This window comes from Megalobrama amblycephala, linkage group LG24 (assembly GCF_018812025.1).
Source record: "Megalobrama amblycephala isolate DHTTF-2021 linkage group LG24, ASM1881202v1, whole genome shotgun sequence".
Classification (NCBI taxonomy): Eukaryota; Metazoa; Chordata; class Actinopteri; order Cypriniformes; family Xenocyprididae; genus Megalobrama; species Megalobrama amblycephala.
In genome coordinates, this window is record NC_063067.1 from 17,127,534 (window position 1) to 17,142,689 (window position 15,156).

General features: G+C 37.9%; 1 protein-coding gene across 6 annotated transcripts in view; it reads right to left on the minus strand.

The window, feature by feature from the left end:
• dvl1a (dishevelled segment polarity protein 1a) overlaps positions 1 to 11,966 on the minus strand; it is a 58,290-nt gene extending 46,324 nt beyond the window's left edge. The window contains exon 1 of one of the 6 annotated variants that reach the window (XM_048177444.1): positions 11,450 to 11,955. In XM_048177444.1, coding sequence (XP_048033401.1) covers positions 11,450 to 11,619 — 170 coding nt within the window. In that variant the 5' untranslated portion in view covers positions 11,620 to 11,955. Of the gene's footprint in view, positions 1 to 11,449 lie in introns of all 6 variants that reach the window. The other 5 variants (XM_048177445.1, XM_048177446.1, XM_048177447.1 and 2 more) reach the window with 5 other exon arrangements.
• Between the last annotated feature and the right edge of the window lie 3,190 nt (positions 11,967 to 15,156).

The window sequence follows — 15,156 nt, forward strand, 5'->3', positions numbered from 1 at the left end:
ATGTACTGAGGGTACTTAAATGCGAATGAAATCCATCTGGAGCATTATTCCCAGTCTTCATTCATATGCTCCACTGATATCTTGTTAAACACATCAGATTCATTTAAGATTATGTTATCCAACAATCACACGCAGCAGCAGCAGTGCAGTAGAGGTAACTGGCACAAATTGGCCCTCAGAGAGATGGTGTTTGGGTGTCTGCCGCTGCTGTCTATCCTCAAAGCTTTGAGCAAAGGTTTACAGGAGTATTAACAGACTGTGGCGGATAATATCAGAAGAAATTATCAGAAGCAGCAGAATGTTGTTTATTATTACGGAGGACACACACAGTGGGGATCTATGGCAGTAATAGTGGGATTAGCGATGTTTATGTTGGACATTGTAGGGCTAGTTATGATGTGATAATAAGGGGTGCGTCTCTACGCCATCCAAGAGTTCATCGGTTCATTGCTGATCTGGAAATGTAAATGTTAGCCCACATTACAGAGGCCTAAAAACCATTTTTTGAGCGTGAGAGATCTCACAAGACTTGTACTGGTTGGATTTCTTCCGGCTTCATGAATGGTTGAAGAATAAACAATGCAAGGCTGTCTAAAAATAATTTGCCGCATTTAGCTGCACACAAAATAAATCATCTCCCGCTGGAACGTATTTATGGTTCTGAAATGTGTCCCGATCCAAGTTGTGACTCATAGTTTTGTAGACTGCATGCTGAAACTCAATGTATCCTTTTTGCACTGTGTAAAAAAATAAAGTTTTTTAAAACATTATTATTTCGTATAAATACGAAATTCCATGTTTAATTCAATGTTACATGCTGTAATTAATTGTGAAATTTACTGGAAATTTCTGAGTGCAAATTTTTTTTCAGTGTAGGCCCAAGTTTGCTATTTGCAAAGGAGAACTTAGTAAACCATAGCAGTCTGGCTTTGAAGGTCAAGCGTTGTTTGTTCTCGCAATCTGCTTCACGGTCACCAGGGCCAACTGAGCACTCAGTGCTAGGTGTGACAGGAAAGCAACACTGTTAGTAAACTATCCTATGTTAACAGGAAAAGCAAGTTTTTTGGAAGGTCATGCTAGAACACCAACATGTGCTGTGGTGCATATGGGAGTTTAAAGGGTCAGTTCACCCCAAAAATACATTTCTGTCATTAAAGAGATAGTTCACCCAAAAATGAAAATTCTGTGATGACAGAATTTTCATTTTTGGGTTAACTATCCCTTTAATTACTCACCTTCATAGCGTTCCAAACCCGTAAGACCTTTGTTCATCTTCAGAACACAAATTAAGATATTTTTCATGAAATTCAAGAGTTTTTTTTTTTTTTATCCCCCATAGAAAGCAACATAATTACCATCACTCAAGAAAAGTAGTTAAGACATTGTTAAAATAGTTCATGTGACTACAGTGGTTCAACCTTAATGTTATGAAGCAACAAGAATACTTTTTGTGTGCAAAAACAAAATTCAACAATTTCTTCTCTACCATGTCATTCTACACTGTTTACGTTCAGCGCTCCCGTGTTCTACATCAGAACGCCAGCTCATTATTGGCCAGCTCCTGCATCAGCATCACATGCATGCCTCGTGCTACTCACGTGAACATTGTCGGCCAATACTGAGTTCAGCGTTCTGACGTAGAACCTGGAAGCGCTGAATGTAAACAGTGTAGAATGACAGGGTAGACAAGAAATTATTGAATAAAGTTATTTTTGTTTTGTTTTTGGCCACAAAAAGTATTCTCGTCACTTCATAACATTAGGGTTGAACCACTGTAGTGATGTTGACTATGTTAACGATGTTTTTACTACTTTTCTGGAACTGGAATTATGGTAATTAAGTTGTTTTCTATGGGGGATAACTACGGTGACCCAGTAGTGCACAACACAATGAAATTAAAAAAGCAAACATAAGTTCACAACACAACTAAATAAAGCCACAACACAACGAAATAAAGCCACAACACAACGAAATAAAGCCACAACACAACGAAATAAAGCCACAACACAACGGAATCAAGCCACAACACAACAAAATAAAGCCACAACACAACGAAATAAAGCTAAATCGCCATCACCTGCTTTCAAATGGAGCGGCATTTAATAGACAGAGCCGTAGATCACTGATAAGCCACGCAATATCGTGTTCAATATCGATATGTATCGCCGTCGATATTGAACGCGATATTGCGTGGCTTATCAGTGATCTACGGCTCTGTCTATTAAATGCCGCTCCATTTGAAAGCAGGTGATGGCGATTTAGCGGTAATCAGGGAACCGGCTTTACTGAAGAAATGCGCGTGACAAAAGCATTCGATACATCGCCCAGCCCTGGCCACAACACAATGGAATAAAGCCACAACACAACGAAATCAAGCCACAACACAACAAATCAAGCCACAACACAACAAAATAAAGCCACAACACAACGAAATAAAGCCACAACACAACGAAATAAAGCCACAACACAACGGAATAAAGCCACAACACAACGAAATAAAGCCACAACACAACGAAATAAAGCCACAACACAACAAAATAAAGCCACAACACAACGGAATAAAGCCACAACACAACAGAATAAAGCCACAACACAACGAAATAAAGCCACAACACAACGAATCAAGCCACAACACAAAATAAAGCCACAACACAACGGAATAAAGCCACAACACAACGGAATCAAGCCACAACACAACGAAATCAAGCCACAACACAAACGGAAAAGCCACAACACAACGGAATCAAGCCACAACACAACGGAAAAGCCACAACACAACGAAATCAAGCCACAACACAACGGAATCAAGCCACAACACAACGAAATAAAGCCACAACACAACGGAATCAAGCCACAACACAACGGAATCAAGCCACAACACAACGGAATCAAGCCACAACACAACGAAATAAAGCCACAACACAACGGAATCAAGCCACAACACAACGGAATCAAGCCACAACACAACGGAATCAAGCCACAACACAACGGAATCAAGCCACAACACAACGGAATCAAGCCACAACACAACGGAATAAAGCCACAACACAACGAAATAAAGCCACAACACAACGGAATAAAGCCACAACACAAAATAAAGCCACAACACAACGGAATCAAGCCACAACACAACGAAATAAAGCCACAACACAACGGAATCAAGCCACAACACAACGGAATCAAGCCACAACACAACGGAATCAAGCCACAACACAACGAAATAAAGCCACAACACAACGGAATAAAGCCACAACACAACGAAATAAAGCCACAACACAACGAAATAAAGCCACAACACAACGGAATCAAGCCACAACACAACGGAAATGCTCCCGACCACTTGGGGGCTCTCAGAGCTCGGTAATATTACTATTCCTTGCCACTGTTCTATAAAGTCGACAGTTTTACAAAGATATCAATACCATAATTAGTTTTAAGTATGTAAGCATTGTATATCGACATGATATATTAATTAAAAATCAACTACGTTCACAATAGCTTCATATTTATACTTGTGAATGATTTGACGCGATACCACGGCGCATGATAAAGGGAACATCCACCAATTCCACCAAGTGGTTAAAACGTATAATTTGTATTCATTAAAATTACTTTTAACATTTAAAAAACAGACATGTTCAAATTCCAAAGGTTGTTAGTTCCTGTTGGTAAGACTGACAAGCTTTGGAATTTGAATATGTCTGTTTTTAAATGTTAAAAGTAATTTTAATGAATACAAATTATACGTTTTAACCACTTGGTGGGATTGGCAGACGTTCCCTTCATCATGCGCCGTGGTAGCGCGTCAAATCATTCACAAGTATAAATATGAAGCTATTTTGCACGTAGGTGATATTGAATTAATATTTCATGTCGATATGCAGTGGTTACATACTGTTTAAACTAATGTATGGCGGGCCGGAAGGTCCAAAAATATGGCTACCGACTTGTCGCGGGAATTCACTATACAATTGCCAGCAGCCACTGAGTTTACCACTGATAGGCCGGCGGTGCATCTGCATACACACTCTCCTCACGCAGCGACTCACCACTCACCACTGACTCTCCTCAGCCGGCGACTCACTTTCCTCACGCAGCGAACGACTCACTTTCCTCACGCAGCTGACCACTGACTCTCCTCAGCCGGCGACTCACTTTCCTCACGCAACGAACGACTCACTTTCCTCACACAGCTGACCACTGACTCTCCTCAGCCGGCGACTCACTTTCCTCACGCAGCGGACGAATCACTTTCCTCACGCAGCCGGCGACTCACTTTCCTCACGCAGCGGACGAATCACTTTCCTCACGCAGCCGGCGACTCACTTTCCTCACGCAGCCGGCGACTCACTTTCCGCAGCCGACGACTCACTTTCCGCAGCCGGCGAGTCACTTTCCGCAGCCGGCGAGTCACTTTCTGCAGCCGGCGACTCACTTTCCTCACGCAGCATTAACTCTCCTCACGTTTCTTTCAAATACTGTGATGGTGCAATAACTAACTACATCTAGTAAAATTGATCATTTTTGTGTTGTAAATGTAATTTATTCTGAAGCAATATTCCCATCAGTGTTCTGTAAACTGTTACTGTTAAGATGTAAACTGTTAATCATCAGATTTGTATATGCCCCCTTAAAGGGATAGGTCAATCAAAAATAAAAATTCTGTCATCATTGACTTACCTTCTAGTTGTTCCGAACCTGTATGAGTTTCTTTCTTCTGTTGAACTAAAAATATATTTTGAATGTCAGTAAACAAACAGCTGACTGTAGAGAGTGACTTTCATAGTAGGAAAAAAAAAAAAAATATGGAAGTCACTGGCTACCATCAACTGGTTACTGACATTCTTCAAAATATCATCCTTTTTCTTTCTTCTGTTGAACTAAACTCATATAGGTTTGGAACAAACTAGAGTGTAAGTCAATGATGACAGAATTATCATTATCATTATTATCATCAATTATCACAGGTTTAACGATCCCTTGAAATTGATTGTCATGGCATTTTTTTTTTTTTTTTACCTTTTTAAAAAGGTACTTTTCCCCTAACCTTGGCTATCAGTCTCATGTTAATTAGAATAACTCACTGTAGGGCTTTTACCGTTATTTTTTCCACGGCAGAGGAAACAGAATCTGCATCAGAAGTGGCATTTAGATGCATGTATAAAATTGAATATGAATGTGCAAAACAAGCATGAAAAACACTGTTTAACAACTTTACAATAAAGATCTATAAAGCTTTTGTGGATTTTACAAATTATCTTTAATATACAATATTCTGAAAAAGTGACATTTCCCTTTTTGCAAAGTTCAAATGTTGATAAAATATATAACTTTAACTAAAGATACATTTTTGATTTGCAGCTGTCATGCTTAAACACTGGTTCTGCAGATTTTTGACATTTCAAAATTGCATTGTTTTTGTAACCATCACATTAGACTCAGTGAAACAGTCACTGTTTAGGGGCCCAAGCTGTTGGTGCCTTGTTTAAAATGTTATTTGTAGTGAATGCTCTTTTGAATAGTGTTATCAAATAAGGAATCTGTTGTAAGCTGATTAAATTTTTTTTTTTAAAAAAAACATGAAAGTAGCGTATACCATAAACTAATGTGATGGTTACAAAAACAATGCAAATTTGAAATGTCAAAAATCTGCAGAACCAGTGTTTAAGCATGACAGCTGCAAATCAAAAATTTATCTTTAGTTAAAGTTATATATTTTATCAACATCTGAACTTTGCAAAAAGGGAAATGTCACTTTTTCAGAATATTGTATATATTGTATAAAGATAATTTGTAAAATCCACAAAAGCTTTATATATCTTTATTGTAAAGTTGTTAAACAGTGTTTTCATGCTTGTTTTGCACATTCATATTCAATTTTATACATGCATCTAAATGCCACTTCTGATGCAGATTCTGTTTCCTCTGCCGTGGAAAAAATAATAAAAGCCCTAGAGTGAGTTATTCTAATTAACATGAGATTGATAGCCAAGGTTAGGGGAAAATTACCTTTTTATAAAGGTAAAAAAAAATAAAAAAATGCCATGACAATCAATTCCAAGGGACAGTTAAACCTAAATGATAATTCTGTCATCATTGACTTACACTCTAGTTTGTTCCAAACCTATATGAGTTTAGTTCAACAGAAGAAAGAAAAAGGATGATATTTTGAAGAATGTCAGTAACCAGTTGATGGTAGCCAGTGACTTCCATATTTTTTTTTTTTTTCCTACTATGAAAGTCACTCTCTACAGTCAGCTGTTTGTTTACTGACATTCAAAATATATTTTAGTTCAACAGAAGAAAGAAACTCATACAGGTTCGGAACAACTAGAAGGTAAGTCAATGATGACAGAATTTTTATTTTTGATTGACCTATCCCTTTAAGGGGGCATATACAAATCTGATGATTAACAGTTTACATCTTAACAGTAACAGTTTACAGAACACTGATGGGAATATTGCTTCAGAATAAATTACATTTACAACACAAAAATGATCAATTTTACTTGATGTAGTTAGTTATTGCACCATCACAGTATTTGAAAAGAAACGTGAGGAGAGTTAATGCTGCGTGAGGAAAGTGAGTCGCCGGCTGCAGAAAGTGAGTCGCCGGCTGCAGAAAGTGACTCGCCGGCTGCGGAAAGTGACTCGCCGGCTGCGGAAAGTGAGTCGTCGGCTGCGGAAAGTGAGTCGCCGGCTGCGTGAGGAAAGTGAGTCGCCGGCTGCGTGAGGAAAGTGAGTCGCCGGCTGCGTGAGGAAAGTGATTCGTCCGCTGCGTGAGGAAAGTGAGTCGCCGGCTGCGTGAGGAAAGTGATTCGTCCGCTGCGTGAGGAAAGTGAGTCGCCGGCTGAGGAGAGTCAGTGGTCAGCTGTGTGAGGAAAGTGAGTCGTTCGCTGCGTGAGGAGAGTGTGTATGCAGATGCACCGCCGGCCTATCAGTGGTAAACTCAGTGGCTACTGGCAATTGTATAGTGAATTCCCGCGACAAGTCGGTAGCCATATTTTTGGACCTTCCGGCCCGCCATACTAATCGTGGTATTGATATTACTGCCGACTCTATAGAACAGTGGCAAGGAAAACTAACTTTACCGAGCTCTGAGAGCCCCCTTGTGGTCGGGAGCATTTCCGTTGTGTTGTGGCTTGATTCCGTTGTGTTGTGGCTTGATTCCGTTGTGTTGTGGCTTTATTCCGTTGTGTTGTGGCTTGATTCCGTTGTGTTGTGGCTTGATTCCGTTGTGTTGTGGCTTTATTCCGTTGTGTTGTGGCTTTATTTCGTTGTGTTGTGGCTTTATTCCTCTATAACTCTTGGATTTCATAAAAAAATTCTTAATTTGTGTTCTGAAGATGAACGAAAGTCTTACGGGTGTGGGACAACATGAGGGTGAGCAATTAATGACAGAATTTTCATTTTTGGGTGAACTAACCCTTTAAAAGCATCTGATGAAGGTGGTAGATCAATAGCCTCGGCTATGTAGGATTAAAGAGGCCTTCAAATTGAAATCGTGACAAATAACCACATTCCCTACTGCATCGGAGCATCTCCATCCAAGACATATTATAAATAGAACTTAATAATGCATATTGCATTGGAGTCTGTGGACGCTAATATAGTTATCGTTACGGTTTTTTTTCTTGGTGTGAATGGGCCTTTAGTCAGTTCAACTGAATTAAGGAAAATATTTATAAGTACAGATACTAGAAGCAATCGTAATTTAAAAAAAAAAAAAAAAACATCAAATGCCACCCAGATTTGATTATGTGGTGTTTGTAACAACCGAGAAATGAATTGCTTGTAATTATGCACTGCTATTCTTATAGCTATTATAATTAAATTTAATGTCATGTAATATGTATAACAGGCTGTTTCTGTTTAAAAATAATTTTCTGTTAGAATAAACTTATTTTATTGTACTACAGCTTCAATACCGTTTGAATATTGCCTACTCAAAACACTAGTTAACCTATTGTGAATGAATATAAACACTTCTCAAATATGACTCGATTTCAAAATGAACAATGTTTATCAATCACAAAATGAAATGACAGCTGCTCCTTTTATCTGCAGCCTGTTTGCATTTGGAAATATTAGGCAACTAATCCATTCATGTTCCGTGACACTGACAAATTAGAAAGTGATAGTTCTGTCTGACAGCTGCAGGTTCACAGTCTCTCTCACTTCCCCTAAAAACTAACCTCAGTCTACTGGTGATTTTGAAGTGTCAGAAAATTACTGAAATTCTGTTATACTAATGAGTTTGCAGTCTGAACAAATTAGGACCTGCGAGATGTTCGCTGGATTTAAAGAATATGATTGATGTCTTCCTTTGATCTGGTCAACACTGGTCAGTGTATGAGCACAGATACCTGTCTAACATGGCAGTCAATTTTAATTAACATAATTCTCCCCTCTGGGTGACATGAGAGTGTGTTTGTTTTAGAGAAGGTGGTGTCAACTTTACAAAATCAGACTGACTTTGTCATGTTCAGATTTTCTATTACAATGCCTTTGAAGGCCAGGCCTTAACTTCAAAAGCTTCAAACCTGAGGGAAACCAGAGCACAAGTCACTGTCAAATGGAGTTACAACACACTGTATTAGGAAACAACCATGATATATTTGCACCATGTGGACAACTCGAAGCATGCAACTGGAGTTGACAAAATTAGCTCTGTTGCAGTGCATGTGTGGTGCTGTGGCAAGCCATTTAACATTTATTCATTAAAACTAACTAGTATTTATGATGTTACTAAATCACTAGTAAGTAATCAAACACTGTCTAGTATCTTTTTTTCAATTTCACTAATAACTAGATGCTAGTACTTCAATTGTAACTAGTATCTATTCAATAGGTTGTTTGCACATGATGTCATTGCTGTGGCGCGAAATGCAGCTGGAGGGCAGGAAGTGATTTTTCTATATAGGAATCGCTATCACAAACTCAAAATTCATGTTTTGTGTCATTTATGGTTGCTCAAATCGATCAAACCAAGAAACCACAATGAGTTTTTAACGTTTATGTAACTTATATCGTTTTTAAACTTTAAAAGTTGTAATAGTTTAATAACATTTTGCATGTGATGATACTGAAATGAATATGGATACTTGCTTACCTTTTTTGTTTTTGATTTAGTTAAATATTCACATTCTTCATGATAGGGCTGGGCGATATATATCGCATGCAATTGTCACGCGCATTTCGTAAGTAAAGCCGGTTCCCTGATTACCGCTAAATCGCAATCACCTGCTTTCAAATGGAGCGGCATTTAATAGACCGAGCCATAGTTCACTGACAAGCTACGCAATATCGCGTTCATTATCGAAGGCGATTCCTCTGCGATAATGAACGGGATATTGCGTAGCTTGTCAGTGAACTACGGCTCTCTCTATTAAATGCCGCTCCATTTGAAAGCAGGTGATGGCGATTTAGCGGTAATCAGGGAACCGGCTTTACTGACGAAATGCGTGTGAAAATCGCATGCGATATATCGCCCAGCCCTACTTCATGATATCGTTTGCAAAGAAGGGAAGCTATTTTATCCCATTGCATGATCATTTGGTGTTTTCACTTACATTTTGTAGAATTTTTGTAGAAAACAATTTTGATCTGGTTACCGTGAAAACAGTGTCACGTGCTGCTGCTTCAGCCATCATATGGTAAAAAATGTCCAAATAAAAAATGTGTTCAACAAGCTGACACAAGTCAATCCATTTCTTTGGAAGGGTGTAAATGTAACTGTAGTTTTAATGTTTTCTTTGTAAATATTCACTTTCCCATATGGCCACGGAGGAGAATCGGATGGTCACATTCAGCGGACAGACACCGACACTGGATTTTTTAAAATGTATTTCAACAAATGATAACCAAAATCAAACTCAAAGAATCTTATGAACAGTTTTGAAGTGGCTCTGTGTAAGTTATGCTCGTTCACAAGCCAAGTGAGAGTCATACTCGCAAATGTAATGTTAATTATTAAATCAAACAAAATACAAAACTTTCAAAAACACTCAGCTATGTGATTATTTTATTGAGTGATAGGCAGTGGGTTTAATCATTGACATTATTAGATTTGCTATACAGCGGCTCCTCGTCACCTCCTCTACCTGCTTCCCTTAGTGTTTTTACATGTAGAAAAGGCAAAAATTGTATTACACCATCCATTTTTTTCCCTGAACGATGATGTTCCTATTGCAATTCTCAATTCTGCATGAATGACCTACAACGGTGACATTTTTCACAATCAAAATACTGCCCTAAACTCACTAGCAGAAAGTAAACAAACCCAGACTACAATACGGACTTCATTCAGTTTCAGTTTATTTACTTCCTGCCCTCCCACTGAATTTCGTGCATCATCAAAACCACGTGATTGCAAACATGCTATTAGTCACTTGTAGTTCAGAATTTCTTCAGATATTAGTAGGCCTTCTTTTTGCTACTAGTCTCTTCCACTGTTATGGCAAAAAAAAAAAAAAAGCAATTTTTTGTTATTGAATTCTATGGTCACCTCTGATTCTGATAGGAATCTAGTAACTGTTAGAAAAGTTATGAGAAAAAAAGATATAAGTTGTAATTTGTTACCAGTGACAATTGAAAAGTTATAAGTCACTGTTAGGATAAGTCAGTAAGTAAAGGAATAAGACGCAGTATGTAATGATTACAAGTGACTGATTTAAAAAAAAAAATACAAGTCACTACTAGTATCCAATGAATATTCAAATTGAAACTTGAAAATGAAAAAGAAACTGGCCAATATTGCATTACTAGTAATTAAATAAAGGTACTTTTAACAATTAAAGACTAGTTAGTAAGGATGCTGCCTACAAGTGCACAAAGAATTATACTGAGAACAGTAAACCCATACAACTACACCTCAATTCAAAATGATGAATAATTTTCAATTCTGTCATGGTATTACAAATTAAAAAGTCAAGTGATTAACTTTACACCATTCACTACTTGCTTTCTGCTCACTGATCCATAAATATAGATTTTAGATAAAAATTTGTAGTATTTAATCAGTCTTCCTGCCATGTTTCAACTCGACAACTCGTGTATCATGTAGAATTAAGAGTTTTCCACTTGTAAATGCAACTTCACTTGGTCATTCTGTGCTCGGAACTTGTAATGACGATATTTCAGACTCCACTGGAAGGGCATATAAATGTTACAACGGCTTGCCACAGTGGTGGTGGGTTCTGAGTCGAGCACACGCACCCGCGCAGGAACGCGCACTTTATAACACGGGTTCAAAGCAGGTGCCAGCAGCAACAATGTAACAACGTCACAACGAACAATCAAACGTTCTAAACGCTTTCCAGGTTTGATAGCGTCTATAAGGCGTGCGGCTGCCATAACGCTGAGTCGATGATGGGTGTGATCGTGGTTGTTGAATAGGCTACCAACACACACACTACAATATGAGCAAATCATAATTCCCCCTACTTACCCGAAATCCTGATCCATAGATTTGAAAAAGAATTTATAACTGTTGACCGGTCGGTTGTTAAGGACATTTTTAAAATCCGCCAACGTGACTTTTTCCGGAGAAACCGTCAGTTTGACTAAATAAGGGGTTTCTTCTTCGTCGATATGGTATATAATTTTGGTCTCCGCCATGAGTAGGCTTATATGGGTAGGACAATCATTGACAGAAGAAGGAGCAAGGGTTGTAGTAGCGCGATAAAAAATATATATTTGTAGACTATGACTCTTCAAGTGTCTTATATGCGCTATAAGGCGACATTGCTGGTTGCCGGTTTCACGTAGGCAAACAAAAATCCTGGTCTTGGACGGAGAGAGCGGTTCCAGACATAATCGAAGCCTGCGCGTCTCTATTACGGCGTCAATGTTTCTCTCTGATCGCCAGTAAAACAGGAAGGGACGGTTCACATCCCTACGAGCTGGAGTTCAGGATATTCTACCATTTCAGGTTTCTCGTGGAGGTAGGCTGCCCTCTAGCGGCAGTCAACTGACTGAGCTGCTGTGGCTCTTGCTAAGGCAACAGCTGTTAAAAACACTGGATTTCTTACAACTTTATATTACAGGTTTTCCAAACGCTTTAGTAAACAAAATTTCAGAAGCTAAATAAAGTAAGTACTAAGCAACAATTCTACATATTAAACAGATGCATAGTTTACCGGTTTTTTCTTTTTCATATTGTTTCCAAATATTTTAAGGACAATTTTAAATTGTTCAAACATAGGCATTTTCTGTTCCATTTGACTTTATGAATATAATAACAAGCAATTATAATAATTCAATCAAATATAAATACTAGATTTGATTTACCATTCGATGAGAAATACTTTTAATCACATCAGCTACTATAAAATTAATAATTGTGTACATTAGAACATTACCAAAAAATTTTTTACTAATAGTCTCTAGCATTTTTACAAAAAAAAACACAGAATTCTCTCTCATAGCTTTTTTAAATTTAATTTTATTTTATTACAATTTTATTACAATATTACAATTCAAACTGCACTGTAAAAAAATCAAAAGCTGAGAAAACGTAAAAGTTTAAGGCAACAAACAACATATTTTTGAGTTTTCTCAACTTTTTGTTGTATAAACTGAATACAACAAGTTGAGAAAACTCAAAAATCTGCTGAAGTTTGTTGCCTTACATGTTTAAAGGATTAGTTCACTTTCAAATTAAAATTTCCTGATAATTTACTCGCCCCCATGTCATCCAAGATGTTCATGTCTTTCTTTCTTCAGTTGAAAAGAAATTAAGGTTTTTGATGAAAACATTCCAGGATTTTTGTCCATGTTGAAGGTCAAAATTACAGTTTACAGCGATCCCAGATGAGAAATAAGGGTCTTATCTAGAAAAACCATCGCTCATTTTCTAAAGTTGTCAGTTATAATCATCAAAATGAAAAGAAATAAACATTTGAAATATATCAGTCTGTGTGTAATGAATGACTATAATATACAGGTTTCACTTTTTTAATGGATTTAGTGAAATAAATCAACTTTTTGATGATATTCTAATTATACAACCAGTACCTGTATTCCTCGTCTGGGATCGTGTAGAACGCTTTGAAGCTGTAATGAAACTGTAATTTTGACCTTCAACTGTTTGGGCTCCATTGAAGTCCACTATATGGAGAAAAATCCTTAATTTCTTTTCGAATGAATAAAGAAAGACATGAACATCTTGGATGACATGGGGGCGAGTAAATTATCAGGAAATTTTAATTAGAAAGTGAACTAATCCTTTAAGTTTTCTCAACTTTTGATTTTTTACAGTGTGTATTTGAATAGAACATAGAAAATAAAATAAAAATAGTCTAAAATAAATATATAACTATTAAAAACATGTTAGAAAATACTTTTATAAATATATAAATAATAGCTTGACCTCCTGATGATTGAGCATCTTTTCACTTACCATTTGTTGGAAAAGGTAAAAAGGACATTTTCAGGGTCTATTTTTTATGTCAAAGTGCCAAAGTCACATAAACAATCTAATACTAATCAATATACAATATACAGTACATTTAGCATAAGGATTTATAATGGAGTACTTTACCGCACACATTAGACAGTATATACTGTAGTTAAATAAATGTGGCAAAGCAGCAGGCCTAAATAAAAGTCTCCATATAATGCAGGAAAAAGGAGTTGGCAACCGCCACCTTACAACATGCCCTTATAAAGAGAACATGCTCAGAAGACAGAAAAGTGTATGTAATAAAACTACAGAAAAGTACAATATTCTGAAAGTATCTCCTGTTTCAGACATTTGAGTCATTATATATTTTTAACAGCAGGGGGCAGCTCTGTCCTTCTCTATACTTCTTGTATTTCTGAAGTTATTTGATGGTTGTTTAGGAAACATACAAAACAGGCCTACCAAAATAATGCAAACACCAGGCCCGAGTCAAGAGTTGATAGGTATGAAAGATTCTGGCTAAACTCACATTCTTCAAGTCACACTTTACTCACTGTACAAAACGATTAAATTCAGTGGCGTAACTTTGTTTTATTTAGTTCAGGCAAGCGTGGGGGCCATTCAATGGTATCAATTCCTTCATCCTCCAGGAATTGCCTGCATACTCTCGCCACATGAGGCCGGGCATTGTCATGCACCAGGACCCACTGCACCAGCATAGGGTCTGACAATGGAGGACGTCAGGCCCTCAGGCCACCCTCATGAAGTCCGTTTCTGATTGTTTGGTCAGAGACATTCACACCAGTGGCCTGCTGGAGGTCATTTTGTAGGGCTCTCGCAGTGCTCATCCTGTTCCTCCTTGCACAAAGGAGCAGATACCGGTCCTGCTGATGGGTTAAGGCCCTTCTACAGCCCTGTCCAGCTCTCCTAAAGTAACTGTCTCCTGAAATCTCTCCTCCATGCTCTTGAGACTGTGCTGGGAGACATAGCCCTTCTGCTACTTAACTGACCAGATCAGTATCCCAAGAGTTTGACTGAGTTGATACTATTCACTGATTAAAAAGTGTTCCTTAAATTTTTTTGAGCAGTGTATATATATATAATATACAGTGGGTACAGAAAGTATTTAGACCCCCTTAAATTTTTCACTCTTTGTTTTGTTTTGCCATTTGCTAAAATCATTTAAGTTGACATTTTTGCAGATTTATTAAAAAAGAAAAACTGAAATATCACATGGTCCTAAGTATTCAGACCCTTTGCTGTGATACTCATATATTTAACTCAGGTGCTGTCCATTTCTTCTGATCATTCTTGAGATGGTTCTACACCTTCATTTGAGTCCAGCTGTGTTTGATTATACTGACTGGACTTGATTAGGAAAGCCACACACCTGTCTATATAAGACCTTACAGCTCACAGTGCATGTCAGAGCAAATGAGAATCATGAGGTCAAAAGAAGAGCTCAGAGACAGAATTGTGGCAAGGCACAGATCTGGAAAAGGTTACAAAAAAATTTCTGCTGCACTTAAGGTTCCTAAGAGCACAGTGGCCTCCATAATCCTTAAATGGAAGACGTTTGGGACGACCAGAACCCTTCCTAGAGCTGGCCATCCAGGCCAAACTGAGCTATCGGGGGAGAAGAGCCTTGGTGAGAGAGGTAAAGAAGAACCCAAAGATCACTGTGGCTGAGATCCAGAGATGCAGTCAGGAGATGAGAGAAAGTTGTAGAAAGTCAACTATCACTGCAGCCC